Raw genomic sequence first — 22487 nt, forward strand, 5'->3', positions numbered from 1 at the left:
CATACGTAATGGAAATGATAACATGTTTAGAAGCACAGAAAATGTCAGCATTTCCATATGTAATATTATGAAATATAAATAGAAAAAAAAAATTCTTATGGGTGTTTTCTACTTTCACTTTACTGTCACTGAGGTAAATTAATTGTTAATTTTACATCCTGTGTATGGTAGGAAAATATGAAGGCTAGATCTCTCATTATGAATTTGTACAACCTGTTCCCCATAAATAGAAAGCTCATCGCTACAAGTCTTTGCAATTCTTCCTCAACTGTTTTAGGTTACAGGTATAGTTTAGAGATGGAACTGATCACATTGGACTAACGTATATTCATGTCATTTGCTATAAACATGTTAGAAAGCCCCTAAACTGGTGCTGCTCTCAATCCTCGCAAAAAGAGATCTGTTCCCCAATAGCCACAGCCAATGACTCATGGACCATTTACAACTTTGATTTGGTAACAATTGAACAATACATGGGACTGGAGTGCAAGAAGTTGCCTGTGCTGCTCAACACACTTAATCTCAAAGCACAAGCCTTCTTAGCTCCAACAATTAAAATGAATAATTGTTTCTACTTCTCTGCCCAGTGTCAATGCTTGACACTGATGGCAATACTTGTTTGAAGAAGGGTCGACCCAAAACGTCACCCGTTCCTTCTCTCCAGAGATGCTGCCTGACCCGCTGAGTTCCTCCAGCATTTTGTGTTTATCTTTGATGGCAAACTTGACTTTGGCCGATAATGTAAAAGGGGAAGTAATGAGTCAGAGGTCCATCTTAAATAAGTGCCTTGAAGTCATTGGGATTGAAGACCCAGAGAGATGCAAATTGGACTATCTATTCACTAAGCTCAAGGACATCTCAATTAATAGATGCCCGAACCTGCTGATATATAGCACAATAAAAAGTTACCTTTTACAGATGCCTCAACATCACCATGCTGATAGGTCTTTTATAGTGAGCTACTGAATGCCAGCATGTGGCACAATGCCATTGTGTGGCTTGGCATTGCCCATGAATCAGACGAATAAAACTTTGGTAGTGGTTAAGTCCTGACCTTCAGAGTCAAAGACTATTGGAAATAAATTAAAGAATTAAAACTATTTAACCTGTTAAAAGTAAAATAAATAAATTAGTTGAAATATTAAAACAGATCAACACCCGATTTTCTGGTAACTGATGATCTGGCAAGTCCTATAATCCGGACAAAATTACGAGAGCGTGCTTGAAGTTCACTGGGCGGCCACAGATGGCGTTGTGTGTGGCCTGCCCTCTTTCAGGACACATCCCTCTGCCCCAAAAGAGTTATTTGTTTATATCTGCAGTTGTTGGTAGTGATCCCTCAGTTTTGTGCAATTATTAGCATATTTTGCTTACATTTACCCCGAGCTATGGCTTCTAATCAATATCCAAGTGGCAGTAGTGGTGTCTGTCAAGCATAAGCACATTTACATTACATTTAATCCTTGTTTTACTTAAGTTTCTAGCAGTCCACGTTGCTTTAGAGATATGGGAGGGGTATAATTAGTGTGTCAAAAGTGTATTGTTTTATCTTTAATATGTGACAATCTGTTGGTCCAGCAAAATGGATAATCCGGCAAGGTTTTGGAACCAAGGATGCTGGAAAATCAGTGGTGGACCTGGAGTATTCAATGATTAAAACACTGAACAGAAAGAGGAATTCAAAAGAGAAAAATTACCTTATACTTACCCTTCTCCCTCATAGACCTATTTCTTTATTCAAATGAACAGGCCTATTGTTCCTGCAGGAGGGCTAAATTGGCATAGTAGGAGTGGATATTTACTGTATACTGAGGAATTTGACAGGTGTGCACTCTGCCTTCAGAGTGATTCCAGTGTTAGAGCACGACCATGAAAATATCAGCAGGATTGGACATTTGCACGGGAATCCCAAACGTATTGAGATTTCCATGGCTAAGTGCAGGCAGTTGACAGTCCTGGGATTTTCCAGAAGTGATGGGTTCTGATGATTGGTCTGCTAAACCATTATCTGTCATTACCTTTTCACGGATGCTGATGGCCTTATGGTTCATTTCCAGTGAATTACCTTTTTATTTTTGAGCATTATTCTAATGTAAAATTGAAATGGATGAGACCTTTACGTCTATTTGCCCATGAAGATTAGTTTCTTTTGTACAAACCTCAAAAGTCACATAAAGAAATTTAAGTGGTTCACATAATACAAATTACTTTTGTACATCTTCTTAATTTAAAACATTGTTCCACTCTCTTCCCAGCCAATTGCAATCCCCCCTTCCACCCAGTCTGAGAAAATCAGATCAGATGAATCTTCAGCAGTTTAATTGGGGGTTTTCTGAAATGGTATTCACTGAGGCACATAACTAGTTAAACCTTCTAATCTTTATAGGTATAATTTGTAAAAATGTGGGAGTTGCTTAAATCTGATGCTGCAGTAAAGTAGTAGAATTTCTACAGAGCTCCCTTAATTGTCTGATGCACTATCGATAGGCATATAGAGTTTCACTGGTTCACCCAAAGTAAAGGCAGGAAATCCAAAGGACATTTTAGACTTAATTCCGAAAACCAATTGTTGGTCTGGGTGAACCTAATTGCATTGTTAAATCAAAATTAGTTTTAATATCAGAATAATTTCCCAAAATTAGTTTTAATGTCGGAATAATTTCCCAATGACATGATTAAGACTTAAATTAATTTATCTTCATTACTTCCCAAAATAATCATAAACTTACCCACTGCCTACAATGTTAAACATTTTTTAAAATATATTGAAAGAAAAAATTAAAGACGAATATTGCACAAGCTTCCTTCCAGCTGGCTATCATAATCTAAACTTATTTGGCGAAAATATTAAATTGTATCTAAATTGTTAAATAAAAAGGGTTGAAATCCTTTTTTGCTTAAAGGCACTAATTTATTAGTACGGGTGTCAGAGGTTATGGGGAGAAGGCAAGAGAATGGCGTTAGGAAAGAGAGATAGATCAGCCATGATTGAATGGCGATGTAGACTTGTAGACTTGATGGACTGAATGGCCTCATTCTCCTCCTATCGCTTATGACCTTATGACCTAATTTGGAAGACATTTAGAACTAAATAAAGACACTTGTGAGTTTTCAGAGCTTTATATTCTCAAAATCTGAGTGTTTTTATTTTTCATCTCAGAATTCCTGTTCATTGATTTTATTTTATATATTTTTTAAATGAATCAGATTGTTATAAACGATAACAATCACAATTGAGACAGACATAAAACTATATATAAATTAAATAAATCATAGAATAAACATGTGGAAAATGAGTGACCTATGTACCTACTTTTGCACGTATTCAAGGCCTTCAATACTGGCTTCCATGTTGCCACGCAAACTGAATTCCCATCAGGAGCATAATAATGCCATGCACACCAAAGTTTTAAGATAAATTATCAATTTGGGAAGGGAATGGAAGCGACAAAAGACATAATGGTAAATAAAATATCAGTTAAATATGTATTATCTTTTGTAGAGTTGAACTGAGCAGCGGCATACATGCCTGAAGAAAGGAATTGCAATGACAGTCTCGTAGTATCTCCAGGTTGCAGTGAGATCTTTCCTGGTGATGGTGGTGGCATAAAGTCTCCACGCAGTCTGCAATAATACAAAAACATGGAAAAGAAGAAATTATAAAGGATAATCACCATCAATGTTGTTTTCTGCAGATTCTCCTTCATGGATTCTTGGATTAAATGTTTTGTGCCTGTAACTTTGCCAGCCAACCTCCCATAGGATTACAACAGTCACAAGACACAAGTCAGCCACATGATGCTAAACTTTCCACTTGTCTAAGATAGACAAAAAATGCTGGAGTAACTCAATGGGCCAGGCAGTGCCTTAAGAACCATCTCGACCCAAAACATCACCTATTCCTTTTCTCCAGGCATGCTGCCTGACCTGCTGAGTTACTCCAGCATTTTATGTCTATCTTCGGTGTAAACCAGTATCTGCAGTTCATACGTACACATATCCACTTGCGAAGATGAATGCAGCTCCAAAGAGAACTCAAAGAGCCCAACATCATCAAGAACAAAGTTACTAATTTGTTCTTCACCACATTCACTACCCAGAATGTTCATTAGAACATAGAACAGTATAGCACAGGAACAGACCTTCAGCCCACAACTATACTTAGTATGATGCTTTGACTAACACTTATCTACCTTCACAATAATCAATATCCCTCAATTCTATGTGCTTATCCAAATGTCTCTTAAGTGCCACTATCGTATCTGCCTCTACCACCACCCTTGGCAGTACATTCCAGTGGCCCACCACCCTCTGTGTAAAGAAATTACCCGACACATCTCCTTTAAACTTTACCCCTCTCACCTAAAAGCTAAGCCCTCTAGCATTTAATTTTCCATCCTGTAGGAAAGATTCTGACTGTCTCGCCTATCTATGCCTCTCATTATTTTATATACTTCTATCAGGTCTCCCCTTAACCTCTGGCGACCAAGAGAAATCAATCCAAGTCATTCCCTCCACTACAGATGCTCAGTGGCTCCAATTTACAGTTGTACTCTCCCCCCCCCCCCCCCCCTCCCAATCTTTGCACATCTCCAATCCTTTCCACTCGTCACTTTAATGTTATGTTTCATGTGTTTTATGACTGTTGGCAGACCAATTTCCCTCCTGGGATAAATAAAGTTCTATCATATCGAATCATATCGTATTGTATCGTACCATCTACCAAAATAACTGCACCTACTCACCCAGGCTTCTTGAACTGGATCCACAAGCTAGGATAGGATAGGGTAGGATAGGAAAGCTTTAGAAGAATATGGGCCAAAGGCAGGCAAGTGGGACTAGCATAGATGGGGTATTTTGGTCAGCTTTGGTTAGTTGGGTCGAAAGCTCTGATTCCGTGGTGTATGACTCTAAGCTCCTATCACTTAGATGGGCATGGTGAGCAGATGCTTGGAAAGAGTATTGCCTGTAGCTCACACACCTTCACCATTGCTAGAAACGTCCAGACTTCTACAGCATTACCATACTACCTTCATCAAGTAGTGTGAGGCAGCTCACTTCAGTAACAGTCAGGGATTGATAATAAAGCAAAGAACAAAGTGCTGGAGGAACTAAGCGAGCCAAGAAGCATCGGTGGAGGGAAATGGACAGGTGCATTTGCCTGGCCAATGATGTCCATATCCAATCAAGACATTTGACATATAGCCACACACTAAATGGAAGTTGAAAAAGCATTGTAACATCAACCCTGGGAAACCCTCAGGCAGAGGTACTAACCTGGCTGTCAAGAATAACAGGAACAGAGAGGACAGCAATCTGGGAATCTGTGTGCAGTTCCAACATTGAAATTAGGACTTCTTTTAATCAAGTTTAACTCTTGATTTTAAGTGTAGATATCAAGGCAGTAAAGCTACTGTAGCTCAATATCCCACAGCAGCTCTGTGGAACTGTTACCCTGGCACTGGGTAGTGTGCATAGAATCATACAGTGTGGAAGCGGGACCTTCTGCATACCAACCATGCGAACCAACATGTCCCATCTACACTAATCCTACCTGTCCGTGCTTGGCACATATCCCTCTAAACCTATCCTATCCATGTACCTGTCCAATTAACCGTTATGATAGTACTTGCCTAAACTACCTCCTGCAGCAGCTCGTTCCATATACCCACCACCCATTGTGTAAAAACGTTACCCCTCAGGTACCTATTAAATCTTTCCCCCCTCACCTTAAACTAATGTCCTCTGGTTCTCAATTCCCCTTACACTGGGCAAGAGACATTGTGCATTTAACCAATCTATTCCTCTCAAGATCGTGTATGCCTCTGTAAGATCACGCCACATCCTCCTGCATTCCAAGGAATAAAGTTCCAGTCTACTCAACCTCTCCCTAAAGCTCAGCTCGAGTCCTCGCAACATCCCCGTAAATCTTCTCTGCACCCATTCCAGCTTAACAACATCGTTCCTATAACATGGTGGCCAAAACATGCCCCATCTAAACTAGTCCCACCTGTCTAGTTTGACCCTTATCCCTCTAAGCCAACTCTATCCATGTACCTGTTGGAATGCTTCTTAAACGTTGCGATAGTACCTGCCTCAACTTCCTCCTCCGGCAGCTTGTTCCGTACACCCACCCACCCACCTTTGAGTAAAAGAGTTATCCCTCAGGTTCCCATTAAATCTTTCTCCTCACCTTAAACTTTATGCCTATCAAATATGCATTTATTAATTCTGAGATCCAATGAATTTTTGAACTTCTTGACATTTTGCACCTTTTCTTGGTTGTTCAATTATTCCGGAGAGAGATTGTCAAACCAGATTTAGAATCACCCAGGAGATTGTGAGGGAATCAGCAGGAAATGGTTGAACACCAGCTCATCCAACAGATCACTACCGCCATCACCAGGTAACTGGCGGTACTGTTTCAAAATAAGATTTTTAAATTGTTGAAGGGTGCCTATCTAAAACAATAGCATCACATATAATCAATCAAATGAGCCAGCAGTACCAAAGAGAACAGTTTGGAATATTTTTTGATGAAGGGTATACCCTATCATATCATAATCAGTTTTTCTTTTTTTTCAGGGTTATCATTGTCACTCTTGGAAACAAATATGTAATATTTAGTGTTTGTGAATTTATTTCAATATAAATGAAGAGTAGGAAATCCAGATTCAACAAACTTTGTGCCGAGTCTTCTCATTTGCCACACAAGAGGTACAATGAGATACAGAGCTGGGTGAGGAAACATCGTCAGGGTAGGTTTGAGGGCCAGGAGTTTCAGGGAGGGGAGAGTCCCATTAAGCAAATCCCCTCCTGCACTTGTTTAATAAAATTGTTTGAAATGTGTTTGTGGGTCCACATAAAAGCCTTGGACCTCCCCGTGCCAGGATTTTTCTTCTTCTTACCATCTTCTTATCATGGGTGTTTCAGAGGCTTTTAGACAGGGACATGGGAGTGCAGGGGATAGAGGGGGATGGATCATGTACAGGCAGATTAGATCCGTTTATCTTGGCATCATGTTCAGCATGAACATTGTGGGCCGAAGGGCCTGTTACTGTGCTGTACTGTTCTATGTTCTATCAATATCTCTTTTATTGAAGACTCTAACCCTGAATCTGAGGTTTTGGTCTCCTTGGTGGCAAATTTTAAACATAAAAGGAGACAAAAATAAGAGAAATAGTAGGCCACTCAGTCCCTCAAGTTCGCTGTGCCATTACCATTCAATATGATCATGGATAATCTGCCCTATGCCTCATCTCCTTTTTCTGTCAGCTCCCCATTGCTCCTCATTCCCTAATCTATTTACATAGAAACATAGAAAAATAGGTGCAGGAGTAGGCCATTCAGCCCTTTGAGCAATTCAATATGATCATGGCTGATCATCTAAAATCAGTACCCCATTCCTCCTTTTTCACCATATCATAGAAACATAGAAAATAGGTTAGAGTGGGCCATTTGGCCCTTCGAGCTAGCACCACCATTCAATGATCATGGCTGATCATCCAAAATCAGTGCCCCGTTCCAGCTTTTTCCCCCATATCCCTTGATTCCCTTAGCCCTAAGAGCTAAATCTAACTCTCTCTTGAAAACATCCAGTGAATTGGCCTCCACTGCCTTCTGTGGCAGAGAATTCCACAGATTCACAACTCTCTGGGTGAAGAGGTTTTTCCTCATCTCAGTCCTAAATGGCCTGCCCCTTATTCTTAAACTGTGACCCCTGGTTCTGGACGCCCCCAACATCGGAAACATTTTTTCCTGCATCTAGTCAGTCCAATCCTTTAAGAATTTTATATGTTTCTATGAGATCCCCTCTCTTCCTAAATTCTAATGAATACAGGCCCAGTCGACTCATTCTTTCATCATATGTCAGTCCCGCCATCCCTGGAATTAACCTGGTGAACCTATGCTGCACTCCCTCAATAGCAATAATGTCCTTCCTCAAATTAAGAGACCAAAATTGCACACAATACTCCAGGTGTGGTCTCACCAACACAACTGCAGTAGGACCTCCTTGCTCCTAAACTCAAATCCTCTCGCAATGAAGGCCAACATGTCATTAGCTTTCTTCACTTCCTGCTGTACCTGCATGCTTACTTTCAGTGACTGATGTACAAGCACACCCAGGTCTCATGGCACCTCTCCTTTTCCTAATCTTTAAATACCCACAATGAACTTACTCTTTAGATACTCACAATGATCTAACGTCTACAACCCTCCAGGATAGAGAATTCTAGAGATCTCAGTTTTAAATGACTGCCCATAATCTTTTCCATCCATTCTAGATTCTCCCACATGAATGTCCAAGAGTGTTTCAACATCAACATTTTGCATGGTTCAGTAAGTTCACCACCTCTCCTTCTAAACTCCAAAGAATAGAGGTTGAATATTTATAGCTGCTTGTGATAGCAAGAGTCAAGAGTCAACTGTGCTTTATTGTCAGATGTCCCAGACAGAACAATTAAATTCTTACTTGCAGCAGCACAATAGATATGCATAGTACTCTGTAAACAAAACATAGATCAGTGCGTGTGCGTGTGTGTGTATATATATATATATATACACACACACGCACACATACATACACATGAAAAGAAACAGAAAAACAACATAATCCCCTTGGATTTAACCTTGTGAATTCCTTCTAAATTGCCTCCAATGTCAGGAAATTCTTTCTTAAATAAAGGGACCAAAACTCTGTACATTACTCCAGGAATGGCATCACCAACATTCTGTATCACTATTTCCCAATTTAGATAAGAGTAGTCTCAGCACCATGTTCAGACCAGACATCGTGGGCTGAAGAGCCTGTGTTTGTATTGTACTGTTCTATGTTCCACGTTTCTAAACGTGAACTTTATTGAAATAAAGGCCAATAAACGATTTGCCTTCTTAACTATTTACTTCATCTGCCTGTAAACTTTTTTTATGATTTGTGCATAAGAACACCTAAATCTCCCCATACATTATCTCAGTGTATAAAAGATTGCAGATGAGCAATCGTCTACCTTTAGATTCCTCTTTCTGAAGTGAATAACCCCATACTTTCCCACATTTGCCACAATTTGGTCTACTTGCTCAACTAATTTGTCACATTGGTCTACTTGCTCAACTAATCTATATCCAGTTGCAGAGTCCTAATATCTCCATCGCCACATACTGTCGACCTATGTTTATGTCCTCAGCAGAATTGGATACGTCACACTTTGCTTCTCTCCCCAAGTCATCAATTTAAATAATTGAGGGACGAGAACTGATCCTTAGGGCATTCCACTGGTTGCAGCCTGAATAAAGAACCTTTATCTCAACTCTCTGTCTTTTACACATTAACCAGTCTTAATAATTCTGATGCAATTAGAATGTTTAAAAGGCATTTGGACAGGTACATGGATAAAAATAAAGTTCAGAGGAACATGGGTCAAATGCGGACAAATAGTATTTCTTTAGTAGACAACTTGTTGGCTTGGATGTTGGACTGAAAACCCTGTTTCCATGCTGTATTACCATGACTTTGGCCCTAATACCATGAGTTCTTATATTGTTCCACCAGTCTTTATGAGGCATCTTGCTAAATGGTTTCTGAAAATCCAAATACACTACCACTACGAGTCCCTCACTATCAACTCTGCTTGACACACCCTCAAAAAACTCCAGCAAATTTGTCAAACATGATTTCCTTTTCCTATGAAAACCACAAGATGATTTTTTAAAATATTAAGCTTGATACAGTATTTTCACACTAAGCTTTTCTAAAATGGAAAGCTATTACTTCTTTGATTATAGACTTCAGCATCTTGTCAACAAGAGATGTTAATCTAAGAGACCTGAAGTTACTTACTAGACACATAATCCTGAAGTAACTCAGCTGGAGTAACTTCAGTCTGAAGAAGGGTCTCGATCCGAAATGTCACATTCCTTCTCTCCAGAGATGCTGCCTTTCCCACTGAGTTACTCCAGCATTTAAAGAAGCATCTGCAGTTCTTTCCTACACATCGAGTTACCTTACCAACAGCATTTGTGTGCGAGTATTTACCTGAATGAGTGGTAATCAACGTCATCAGTCATTTCTGGGGTAACATGGGTGCAACGTAACATTGTGGAGATAGAAACAGGATTTGCTCACACACAGAAATAATTTAGTTAAGTTTAGTATAGTATATTGTCATGTGTACTGAGGTACAGTGGTTTGTGTGATTTCAGTAAGGCATTCGACAAGGTTCCGCATGGTAGGCTTCTCTGGAAGGCTAGATCGCATGGGATCCAAGGTAGCTGAATGGATAGAAAATTGGCTTCATGGAAGGAAGCAGAGGGTGATGATGGAAGGTTGCTTCTTGGACTGGAGGCCTGTGACCAGTGGTGTGCCTCAGGGTTCAGTGCTGGGCCCATTACTGTTTATCATCCAATCAATGATTTGGATGAGAATATACATGGCATTTTGCCATACATATGACATGTTGCATTTTGGGAAGTTTAACATGGACAAGGCCTACACAGTGAATGGTAGGGCTCTGGGGAGTGTTGCAGAGTTCAGGTGCATGTTTCCTTGAAGGTGGAGTCGCAGGTAGGCTTTTGGGACATTGACCTTCATCAGTATTGAGTACAGAAGTTGGGAGGTTATGTTGCAGTTGTATAAGACACTGGTGGGACCACATTTAGAATATTGTGTTCAGTTCTGGGCACCATGTTATAGGAAAGATGTTGTCAAGCTGGCAAGGGTACAGAGAAGATTTACGAGGATGTGTTTTGATGTATTACTTTTGTATGCACTTCTGTTGGGCAGGTTGTTGAACCTCACTGATCCTTTCCAGCCTGACTACAGGTGCTGTCTCCATGGAGTTTGTACGTTCTTCCTGTGACTGCATGGGTTTCCTCCGGGTGCTCCGGTTTACTCCCACATGCCAAAGACGTACAGGTTTGTAGGTTAATTGCTTATGTAAATTGCCCCTAGTGTGTAGGATATGAAAGTGGTATAACTAGTGAATGGGTGATCGTTGGTTGGCATTCGTGTTGCCAACGGTCCTGTATTAGCCAGGTCATCCCATATATTGGGCTAAATTGGTACGTCCCGTATGGGACTGCCCTTGTCCCATATTAGGCCCGAGGAGTGCTGTAGACCCGGGTGGCCCTGTAGGCCCGGACACCGTAGGCCCGGACAGTGTAGGCCCGGACACTGTAGGCCCAGACACTGAAGGTCCGGACAGTGTAGGCCCAAACCCCGTAGGTCCGGACAGTGTAGGTCTGGACACTTTAGGTCCGGAGGCCCTGGCCCCGCCTAACGGAGGTTGCGTAGCAACCCGCCTCCTGGCCCGGGCGGCCGCCATTGGTGGAGCGTAGCACGTGGCCGCTGGCTGGGTGAGGTCACATAGGGCATGGGGTGGTGACGCCACCTTGTCCCTTATTTGGGAGTGAGATAGTTGGCACCCCTAATCAGTATGGACTCGGTGGGCCGAACAGCCTGTTTGCACATTGTTTCTCTAAACTAAATGAACATTGGACTATTTTGAACCGTCTCTATGGGGGAGTACAAAGGTTTTGTTTTCCGGGTGAACTGCAGCTTTGTCAAAAGCTGGAAATTCAGGACTTCTCAGCAAGGACATGCTGTTGAATGACCCAAAAGTATCAATAATCTCCTGACAGAATGACCGCAGAATCATCAGTCTTTTTTTTAGTTTCGTTTAGAGATACAGGGCGGAAACAGGCCCTTTCGGCCCATCGGGTCCGCGCCAACCAGCGATCCCCGCACATTAACACTATCCTAGACCCACTAGGGACGATTTTTACATTTACAAAGCAAATTAACCTACATACCTGCACGTCTTTGGAGTGTGGGAGGAAACCGAAGATCTCGGGGAAAACCCACGCAGGTCACAGGGAGAATGTACACATTCCGTACAGACAGCACCCGTAGTCGGGATCGAACCCGGGCCTCCGGTGCTGCATTCGCTGTAAGGCAGCAACTTTACCGCTGTGCCACCTCCAGTTACAAAAAGGGAGTTCCCCTACAGACAGCATAAGTGAAGTTCAACAAGTTTACAAAGTCTAAAAGACATTTGGACAGATATTTGGATAGAAAAGGCAAATTGGACCAGCGTAGACATTTATCATGGTCATTACGGAAGAAGTAGGCTGAAAGAGCCCATTTCTGTGCTGTACAATTCTATGGTTCTAAGTTCGCCAGCAGAAAGATTATCAACAGAATCAAAGAAAACAAGAATTTAAACATTGAGACAAGACCGAGAATCTGTGTAGGAAGGAACTGCAGATGCTGGTTTTAACCGAAGATAGACACAAAATGCTGGAGTAACTCAATGGGACAGGCAGCATCTCTGGAGAGATGGAATGGGTGATAATTCGCTGCAATTTCTTGCACACACAAATGCTGTTGGCAAGTTGCTTGTCCAGGGAAGGGAGAAAGACAAATAGTAGGTAACTCTATGTGTAGGATGGAACTGCAGATGCTCGTTTAAATCGAAGGTAGACACAAAATGCTGGAGTAACTCAGTGGGACAGGCAGCATTTCTGGAGAGAAGGAATGGGTAACTTGTGGCCAGGTTTGCAGATGATACAAAGATAGGTGGTGGGGCAGATGGTGTAGAGGAAGCAGGGACTCTGCAGTAGGAATTGGGCAGGTTGGGACAGTGCGAAAGAAGTGGTAAATGGAATACAGCGGAGCAAAATGTGCGGTTGTGCAATTTGGTAGTAGGAATAAAGGCGTGGATTATTTTCCAAATGTGGAGAAGATTCAGAAACTGGAGGTGCACAGGGACTAGGGGGTGCTGGTACCCAGAAGTTAATTTCCAATTTGAATTGGTAGTAAAGAAGACAAATGCAATGTCAGTATTCATTCCGAGAGGGCTAGAATAAAACAGGGATGTAATGCGAAGGTTTTCTAATGCACTGGTCAGACTGCATTTGGAGTATTGGGAGCAATTTTGGGCCCCATATCTGAGGTAGGATGTGTTGACATTGGAGCGGGACCAGAGGAGGTTTACGAGAACGATTCCGGGAATGGATGGGTTAATATATGATGAGCGTTTAATGGCTCTGGGCCTGCACTCGCTGGAGTTTAGAAAGATGAGGGGGGGGACCTCACTGAAACTTACCGAATAGTGAAAGGCCTGGATAGAGTGGATGTGGAGAGGATGTTTCCACTAGTGGGAGAGTCTAGGACCAGAGGGCACAGCCTCAGAATAAAAGGATGTACCTTTAGAAAGGAGATGAGGAAGAATTTCTTTATGAATTTGTGGTGGTGAATTTGTGGCATTCATTTCCACAGATGGCTGTGAAGGCCATGTCTTTGGGTATTTTTAAAGCGGAGGTTGACAGATTCTTGATTCGTAAGAGTGTGAAAGGTTACGGGAAGAATTCAGGGGAATGGGGTTGAGAGGAAAAAATAAATCAGCCATGATTGAAAAGCAGAGTAGACTCGATGGGCTGAATAGCCAAATTCTGCTTCTATGACGTGTGAAGTTATGAACTTTAATGTAGAGTGCATTCTAAATATTGATTTCAACATGTTTTTGCAACTTAACAGTTTCCCAATGCTGCACCAGCACACCTGGATCAAGCTTGCTGCAGGATTTCGTCTTTTCTCAAAATGCTTTTGGCGATGCTGCTCCTGTACTTTAAGAGCCAGCCCTGAACCAAGAATGCCCTTAAAAAGAAATAAACATCAAGAGATGTTGCAAAGAGAAACGGAATCAAGCAACTTTATGGTTAATTAATTCATGTAAAAGATGAAAATACATTCAATAAAACAACAATATTCATATCGAAGGTGCAGCAACATTAGTAATTGCAATTTTAATTGTGTGCTAATATAAAGTAGAGACAGCACCTTAGTCAGGATTGAACCTGGGTCTTTGGCACTGTAAGGCGACAACTCTGGCGTCGTGCCACTGAGCCGCACTGTGGTGAATCGCGTGGTACCAAAATATCTTTTTGGTTACAAGAATGATCCCAGGACTGAGTAGGTTAACATATGATGAGTGTTGCCAGCAATGGGCCTGTACTCGTTGGAGTTTAGAAGAATGAGGGGGGACCTCATTGACACGTACAGAACAGTGAAAAGCTTGGAGAGAGTGGATTTGCAGAAGATGTTTCCACCAGTGGTAGAGCCTAGGACTAGAGGTCATAGCCTCAGAATTAAAGGACATTCTTTTAGGAAGGAGATGTGGAGAAATTTCTTTAGTCAGAGGGCAGTGAATCTGTGGAATTCTTTGCCACAGAAGGCTGTGGAACAATCAGTGGATATATTTAAGGCAGATATAGATAGATTCTTGATTAGTACGGGTGTTAGAGTTTATGGGGAGAAGGCAGGAGAATGGGGTTAGGAAGGAGAGATAGATCAGCCATGATTGAGTGGCGGGGTAGACTTGATGGGCCGTATGACCTAATTCTGCTCCCATCTCTTATGATCTTATAATCGTTTTTATCCTCCAATCACTTGCCAGGCTTTGTTCCACCCCACCCCTTTTCCAGCTCCCCCCCCCCCTACAATCTGTCGAAAGAAAGTACCCAACCTGAAACACCGCCTGTCAAATGCTACGGTGGTTATGGGAGATTTCAACATGCAGGTAGACTGGGAAAATCAGGTTGGAAATGGACCCCAGGAAAGAGAGTTTGTAGAGTGCCTTCGAGATGGATTCTTAAAACAGCTTGTACTGGAGCCTACCAGGGAGAAGGCAATTCTGGATTTAGTGTTGTGTAATGATCCTGATCTGATAAGGGGACTAGAGGTAAAAGAGCCATTAGGAGGCAGTGATCACAACATGATAAGTTTTACTCTGCAAATGGAAAGGCAGAAGGGAAAATCGGAAGTGTCAGTATTACAGTATAGCAAAGGGGATTACAGAGGCATGAGGCAGGAGCTGGCCAAAATTGACTGGAAGGAGGCCCTAGCAGGGAAGACGGTAGAACAGCAATGGCAGGTATTCCTGGGAATAATGCAGAGGTTGCAGTATCAATTTATCCCAAAGAGGCGGAAAGACTCTAAGGGGAGTAAGAGACACCTGTGGCTGACAAGGGAAGTCAAGGACAGCATAAAAATTAAGGAGAGGAAGTATAACATAGCAAAGAAGAGTTGGAAGACAGAGGATTGGGACTCTTTTAAAGAGCAACAAAAGTTAACTAAAAAGGCAATACGGGGAGAAAAGATGAGGTACGAGGGTAAACTAGCCAATAATATAAAGGAGGATAGCAAAAGTTTTTTTAGGTACGTGAAGAGGAAAAAAATAGTCAAGGCAAATGTGGGTCCCTTGAAGACAGAAGCAGGGGAATTATGGAGAACAAAGAAATGGCAGACGAGTTAAACCGTTACTTTGGATCTGTCTTCACTGAGGAAGATACACACAATCTCCCAAATGTTCTAGGGGCCGGAGAACCTAGGGTGATGGAGGAACTGAAGGAAATCCACATTAGGCAGGAAATGGTTTTGGGTAGATTGATGGGACTGAAGGCTGATAAATGCCCAGGGCCTGATGGTCTGCATCCCAGGGTACTTAAGGAGGTGGCTCTAGAAATAGTGGAAGCATTGGAGATCATTTTTCAATGTTCTATAGATTCAGGATCAGTTCCTGTGGATTGGAGGATAGCAAATGTTATCCCACTTTTTAAGAAAGGAGGGAAGAGAGAAAACGGGTAATTATAGACCAGTTAGTCTGACATCAGTGGTGGGGAAGATGCTGGAGTCAATTATAAAAGACGAAATTGCTGAGCATTTGGATAGCAGTAACAGGATCATTCCGAGTCAGCATGGATTTACGAAGGGGAAATCATGCTTGACAAATCTACTGGAATTTTTTGAGGATGTAACTAGGAAAATTGACAGGGGAGTCGGTGGATGTGGTGTACCTCGACTTTCAGAAAGCCTTCGACAAGGTCCCACATAGGAGATTAGTGGGCAAAATTAGAGCACATGGTATTGGGGGTAGGGTACTGACATGGATAGAAAATTGGTTGACAGACAGAAAGCAAAGAGTGGGGATAAATGGGTCCCTTTCGGAATGGCAGGCAGTGACCAGTGGGGTACCGCAAGGTTCGGTGCTGGGACCCCAGCTATTTACGATATACATTAATGACTTAGATGAAGGGATTAAAAGTACCATTAGCAAATTTGCAGATGATACTAAGCTGGGGGGTAGTGTGAATTGTGAGGAAGATGCAATAAGGCTGCAGGGTGACTTGGACAGGTTGTGTGAGTGGGCGGATACATGGCAGATGCAGTTTAATGTAGATAAGTGTGAGGTTATTCACTTTGGAAGTAAGAATAGAAAGGCAGATTATTATCTGAATGGTGTCAAGTTAGGAAGAGGGGATGTTCAACGAGATCTGGGGTGTCGTAGTGCATCAGTCACTGAAAGGAAGCATGCAGGTACAGCAGGCAGTGAAGAAAGCCAATGGAATGTTGGCCTTCATAACAAGAGGAGTTGAGTATAGGAGCAAAGAGGTCCTTCTACAGTTGTACCGGGCCCTGGTGAGACCGCACCTGGAGTACTGTGTGCAGTTTTGGTCTCCAAATTTGAGGAAGGATATTCTTGCTATTGAGGGCGTGCAGCGTAGGTTCACTAGGTTAATTCCCGGAATGGCGGGACTGTCGTATGTTGAAAGACTGGAGCGATTGGGCTTGTATACACTGGAATTTAGAAGGATGAGGGGGGATCTTATTGAAACATATAAGATAATTAGGGGATTGGACACATTAGAGGCAGGAAACATGTTCCCAATGTTGGGGGAGTCCAGAACAAGGGGCCACAGTTTAAGAATAAGGGGTAGGCCATTTAGAACGGAGATGAGGAAGAACTTTTTCAGTCAGAGAGTGGTGAAGGTGTGGGATTCTCTGCCTCAGAAGGCAGTGGAGGCCAGTTCGTTGGATGCTTTCAAGAGAGAGCTGGATAGAGCTCTTAAGGATAGCGGAGTGAGGGGGTATGGGGAGAAGGCAGGAACGGGGTACTGATTGAGAGTGATCAGCCATGATCGCATTGAATGGCGGTGCTGGCTCAAAGGGCTGAATGGCCTACTCCTGCACCTATTGTCTATTGTCTATTGTCTATTGTCCTTTAGGCCCCCTACAGTCACTCCCTATGTCATGAGATGGCCTGCACAATCTCTGTCTCTCCCTCTCTCTCCCGTGTAGTCCCAACCACCAATCTGTCAGCCTGTGCTGCCGACCACTTGCTAACCTCCTGTATGACCCCCATTAACGACCTGACTGCTGCTGCTACTCTCTACCTTAACAGTGAGCACCAACAAGATTGCAAAAAGTGGTGAATGCTGCCCAGTCCAACTGATCTCCCCAACATCAAAGGGATCTACAAGTCGCTGCCTTGAAAAGGCAGCTAACATCATCATCATATCATCATATCATATATATACAGCCGGAAACAGGCCTTTTCGGCCCTCCAAGTCCGTGCCGCCCAGCGATCCCCATACATTTACACTATCCTACACCCACTAGGGACAATTTTTACATTTACCCAGCCAATTAACCTACATCTGCGACCCACACTACCCTGGCCACACACTCATTTCACTTCTGCCATCATGAAGAAGGTAAAGGATCCTGAAAACAATAGAGTCCAGGTTCAGTAGCAGCTTCTTCTCTACAGTGCCCATGTGGCTGTTGGCCTACTCCTGCACCTATTGTCTATTGTCTATTTTCTAGGACGTACAGAATGATAAAAAAGTACACAAAGTGCTGGAGTAACTCAACGGGTCAGGCAGGAAATGAATAGGATACGTTTCAGGTCAGGGGCCCTTCTTCAAGAGAGGTGTATTCAAGAGAGAGTTAGATAGAGCTCTAATGAAATCAACGGATTTGGGGAGAAAGCAGGAACGGGGTACTGACTTTGGATGATCAGCCATGATCATATTGAATGGCGGTGCTGGCTCAAAGGGCCGAATGGCCTACTCCTGCACCTATTTTCTATGTTTCTATGTTTTTATGTTTCAGGCTGATTGTAATAGTGGGGAGAAAGCTGGAAGAGAGGTGGCGGCAGGACAAAGTGATAGGTGGGTGGAATTGATTGGCAAATAAATGGTTGAACATAGACCATAGATAAAAGGACAAAAGTCAGTGGGATAAGGAGATAAAGAGAGAAGAGGTAGGAAATATGGAGCCAGAGGCAAGGAAAGAGGTGGAAAGGGACGGAGGGAGGAGGAGAGATGGGCGGGATTGTTGGAGAAATACGTGTGCATTCAGGTGAGGCTCAGGGAAGTATCAAGCTGGCCACGTATGATCATCCAGCCCTGCTTCATGAGGAACAGTAGTACTAATTTATCTTTTGCCTTAGGAATCAATGCCTGTGCTGGGAACTTTTAAAATTGTTCAGGAGACTGACTCCTGAGATTAATTCTCATGCAGGTTTCTCATGCAGTGCCTTAGTATCTCCACATGAGGGAGCTGTAGAATAACATTCCAAATGTGCATGGCATCAGAACAACAAGCACAAACACTGTAAATCGGGAATAAAATGGGAATAGGTAAAACATATGCCAGCCCACGTGAAAAGCGTACAGCAGTTTTGGAATGCTGGTTGTTTGTTAGAATTTGGAACGGGATGGAATAGGAAGTCCTTTTTAAATAATTGTTGTCGTGGATGTCAGTGTGTTGTTGCCAAGGGGCAGTATTTATTAACCTTCAATCGAGTGGTTTGCTCTCTCCATTCCAGAGGCCAGTTAAGACTCAATAAGAAGCTGCAGGTGCCAGAATCTTGAGCAAAGCACAAAGTGCTGGAGGAAGTTAGCGGGTCAGGCAGCAGCGTGTGGAGAGAAAATGGATAGACGGCTTTTCGGGTCCAAATGCTGCACCCGGCTCGTTGAGTTTCTCCAGCACTGTTGCTCTGTTCAACCCCATTACAATGGGTCTGGAGTCAAATATAGACCAAAGTATGAACAAAACAGATTTCCTCTCCCGAATTATATCAGTTCAACCTGATTCATTTTTTACATCATTACTGATACGAATGCCAGATTTTTATTCCACATTATCATCATCATATCATATCATATATATACAGCCGGAAACAGGCCTTTTCGGCCCTCCAAGTCCGTGCCGCCCAGCGATCCCCGTACATTAACACTATCCTACACCCACTAGGGACAATTTTTACATTTACCCAGCCAATTAACCTACATACCTGTACGTCTTTGGAGTGTGGGAGGAAACCGAAGATCTCGGAGAAAACCCACGCAGGTCACGGGGAGAACGTACAAACTCCTTACAGTGCAGCACCCGTAGTCAGGATCGAACCTGAGTCTCCGGCGCTGCATTCGCTGTAAAGCAGCAACACTACCGCTGCGCTACCGTGCCGCCCATCTTTTTATTTTATTAGCATTTAAATTTTATAGATTATTAATCTGGCCTCCAGGACACCAGTTCCCTTGGATTAACCTTAAACAAGATGAAGGAAATAGCAGATAGGCACAAAAAGCTGGAGTAACTCAGCGAGTCAGGCAGCATCGCTGGAGAAAAGGAATAGCTGACATTTCGGGTTGAGACCCTTCTACTGACAACAGTAGTCAGGAATACTAACTCGTCTCACAGGGAACCAATGCACCGGCTTTTTTGTAAGAAGTTAAATGGAAATATTGGAAAACTATCAGTAGGAAGGAACTACAAGATGCTGGTTTAAACCAAAGATAGATGCAAAATGCTGGAGTAACTCAGCGGGACAGGCAGCATCTCTGGAGAGAAGGAATGGGTGACGTTTCAGAGGCCCTGTCTCAAGAACAGTCAAAAGTGTAGATGGCCCATCTGCACTAGTCCCACCTGCCGGTGTTTGGCCCATATCACTCCAAACCTATCCTATCCATGTATCTTTCCAAATGTTTTTTTAAATGTTGTGATAGTACCGTCTATATGTTTACATTGAATTTATTTCCCCTTAACAATATCCCATTTCCTGATCCATGATTTCAAGATCGTTGGTTTGCAAACTGGAGGACAGGTGCTCTGGGGAGTGAGCAATAAAGAAACTAATGTATGGAACTCAGCACGTCAGGAAGCATCAATGGAGGGAAATGGACAGACACATTTTATGTTGGGTTTCGACCAAGTCGATATGCCCTTAGTCTGAGTAAGGGTCCCAACCCGAAATATAATCTAAAAAAGACACAAAGTGCTGGTGTAACTCAGCGGGTCAGGCAGCATTTCTGGAGAAGATGGCCAGGTGACGTTTTGGGTCGGGACCCTTCTTCAGACTAATTGTGGTGGGGGGGGGGGGGGGGGGGGGGAAGAAAGCTGGAAGAGAGGAGGGGCAGGACAAAGACTGGCTAGTAATAAGTGGACACAAAGTGCTAGAGTAACTCAGCGGGTCAGGCAGTATCTTCAGGGAATTTGGATAGGCGACGTTTCTGGTCGAGACCCCTACGTGGATATAGGTGAAGGTTATTTTTTAACAGGTACATGGTAGGACCAAAGCCAGAGATGAAAATACAAAAGGTGTGAGATAAGTAAAGAAGAGGTGAGAATTGTGAAGCTAGAGGAAAGAATGTAGATGGATGTGAAAATGACCTAGTGAATGTAGATGGATGTGAAAATGACCTAGTGAATGTAGATGGATGTGAAAATGACCTAGTGAAAAAGCATCAAAAGCTGAAAACAACCATCTTCTGCTGTTTCTTTGGTAAACGTTAATTTCTTGACAGAGTTCCAGTGGGAGATCAGGAAAGACTTAGAACAATTGTGTCTTATTGAAGAAAGAGCAGCATAGTCCCAAGTCATGACGGTGACTGAGCTGCCTGCTCCAACAGCAAGAACATCCATCACCTTTCTGAGAGCTAACATATAAAAATCACTGACTAATGAAATTAATATATGGAACCTTTCTTTCAGCTACATTTAAAAAAAACAATTAAAAGCCAGTGAACCTGGGAGGCTTTATCACCAAATGGCTTTTCCTCCTGGGCGGAACTGTTACATTCATATTTGCATCCATGTTTTATCATTTGTCTTTGCAGACTTGAGGCAATGTCATGCCCACAATGGATATAGAAACATGGAAACATTGAAAATAGGTGCAGGAGTGGGCCATTCGGTCCTTCGAGCCAGCACTGCCATTCAATATGATCATAGCTAATCATCTCGCATCAGTACCCCGTTCTTGCTTTCTCCCCATACCCTTTGATTCTGTTGGTCCTAATATCCGATATATGTTTGGGTATTTTTCATGCTTTAGCATTAAACAATGGTACTTACAGCTGGCAATGCAAAGAATGACACTCCCACAAGTGCAAACATCGCGGCCAACAGACGACCTGCCCATGTCTTTGGAGTCTTGTCACCGTAGCCGATTGTAGTCAGAGTAATCTACACAAAAGAAAAGTCACACATTAACAAAAGCAATTGAGCTACCTCTAGAAATCCCTGATACAGTGAGAATGGAAGTTTAGTTTAGTTTAGCTTATTGTCACGTGTACCGGGGGTACAGTGAAAAGCTGTTTTCTTGCATGCTACCCAGTCAGCGGAAAGACTGTACATGATTACAATTAAGCCACCCACAGGATACAGTTACAGGGTAAAGGGAATAATGCATTAGTGGAAGATAAACTAAAGACAAACTAAAGATAGTCCGAGGGTCTCAAATAAGGTAGATGATAGATCAGGACTTCTCTCATTGGTGATAGGATAGTTCAAATGCCCGATAACAGCTGGGATGAAACTGTCCCTGAATCTGGGGGTATGCATTTTCACATTTTTGTATCTCTTGCCTGATGGAGAGGGGAGAAGAGGGAATGTCCAGGGTAAGACTCATCCTTGTCGAGGTGGCCTTGCCGTGGAAGCGTGGTGTAAATGAATATCTGCACTTCACACTGCATATAAATGTAGCTGCATATACCAGAAAATGCAGGGATTACATATTTACTGCACTATCAGAAGTAAAAATGGTTTTGGGCTCTATGTTTCCATTAGAATCTCAGGTAAGAACTGTTGCCATGAATTTCACATCAAATGGTTTAACTGCTGCTTACTGCCTCCAATCCTTTGAAATTTTTGTAGGCAACATCAGTTCGGATAGCTCACAAGGGTTTGATTTTGCCATCAATCCATGTTACGGAGCTGTGACCACTAAAGCTTCATACATCCTCATTGTAAGCCATTAGATGAAAGAGATTCCAGTTCCAATCCTCACCCTGGGCTGGTATCTGAACACAGTGAGCTGGTTACCACAGTGAGAATTACCCGCCGAGTTACTCCAGCACTTTAGTGTATAAAAAGCATCTGCAGTTCCTTGTTCCCACAGTGAGCTGGTGGATGGGTAACTGCAGTTGGCTTCAAGTCCCACAGAATACAAAGGCCCGAGTTCCTGTTCCTGAATTTTATTCATAAGTTCATGAGTCAAAGGAACCAAAATTAGACCATTAAATCACAGTTGATCTATCTTTCTTTCTCAACCCCATTTTCCTGCCTTCTCCCCATTACCCACGTATTAATCATTAAACTATTCTGGAATAGACACAAAATGCTGGAGTAACTTAGCGGGCCGGGC

General features: G+C 42.6%; 1 protein-coding gene across 1 annotated transcript in view; it reads right to left on the reverse strand.

Moving 5' to 3' along the window:
- The window catches only part of kcnq3 (potassium voltage-gated channel, KQT-like subfamily, member 3), a 247296-nt gene that overhangs the window by 47043 nt on the left and 177766 nt on the right, over nucleotides 1-22487 (reverse strand). The window contains exons 6-8 of the mRNA XM_078397327.1: nucleotides 21197-21307; nucleotides 13559-13654; nucleotides 3530-3624 (exon numbers count right to left, since the gene is read on the reverse strand). Coding sequence (XP_078253453.1) covers nucleotides 3530-3624; nucleotides 13559-13654; nucleotides 21197-21307 — 302 coding nt within the window. The remainder of the gene's footprint in view (nucleotides 1-3529; nucleotides 3625-13558; nucleotides 13655-21196; nucleotides 21308-22487) is intronic.

Source organism: Rhinoraja longicauda, chromosome 4 (assembly GCF_053455715.1).
Source record: "Rhinoraja longicauda isolate Sanriku21f chromosome 4, sRhiLon1.1, whole genome shotgun sequence".
Taxonomy (NCBI): domain Eukaryota; kingdom Metazoa; phylum Chordata; class Chondrichthyes; order Rajiformes; family Arhynchobatidae; genus Rhinoraja; species Rhinoraja longicauda.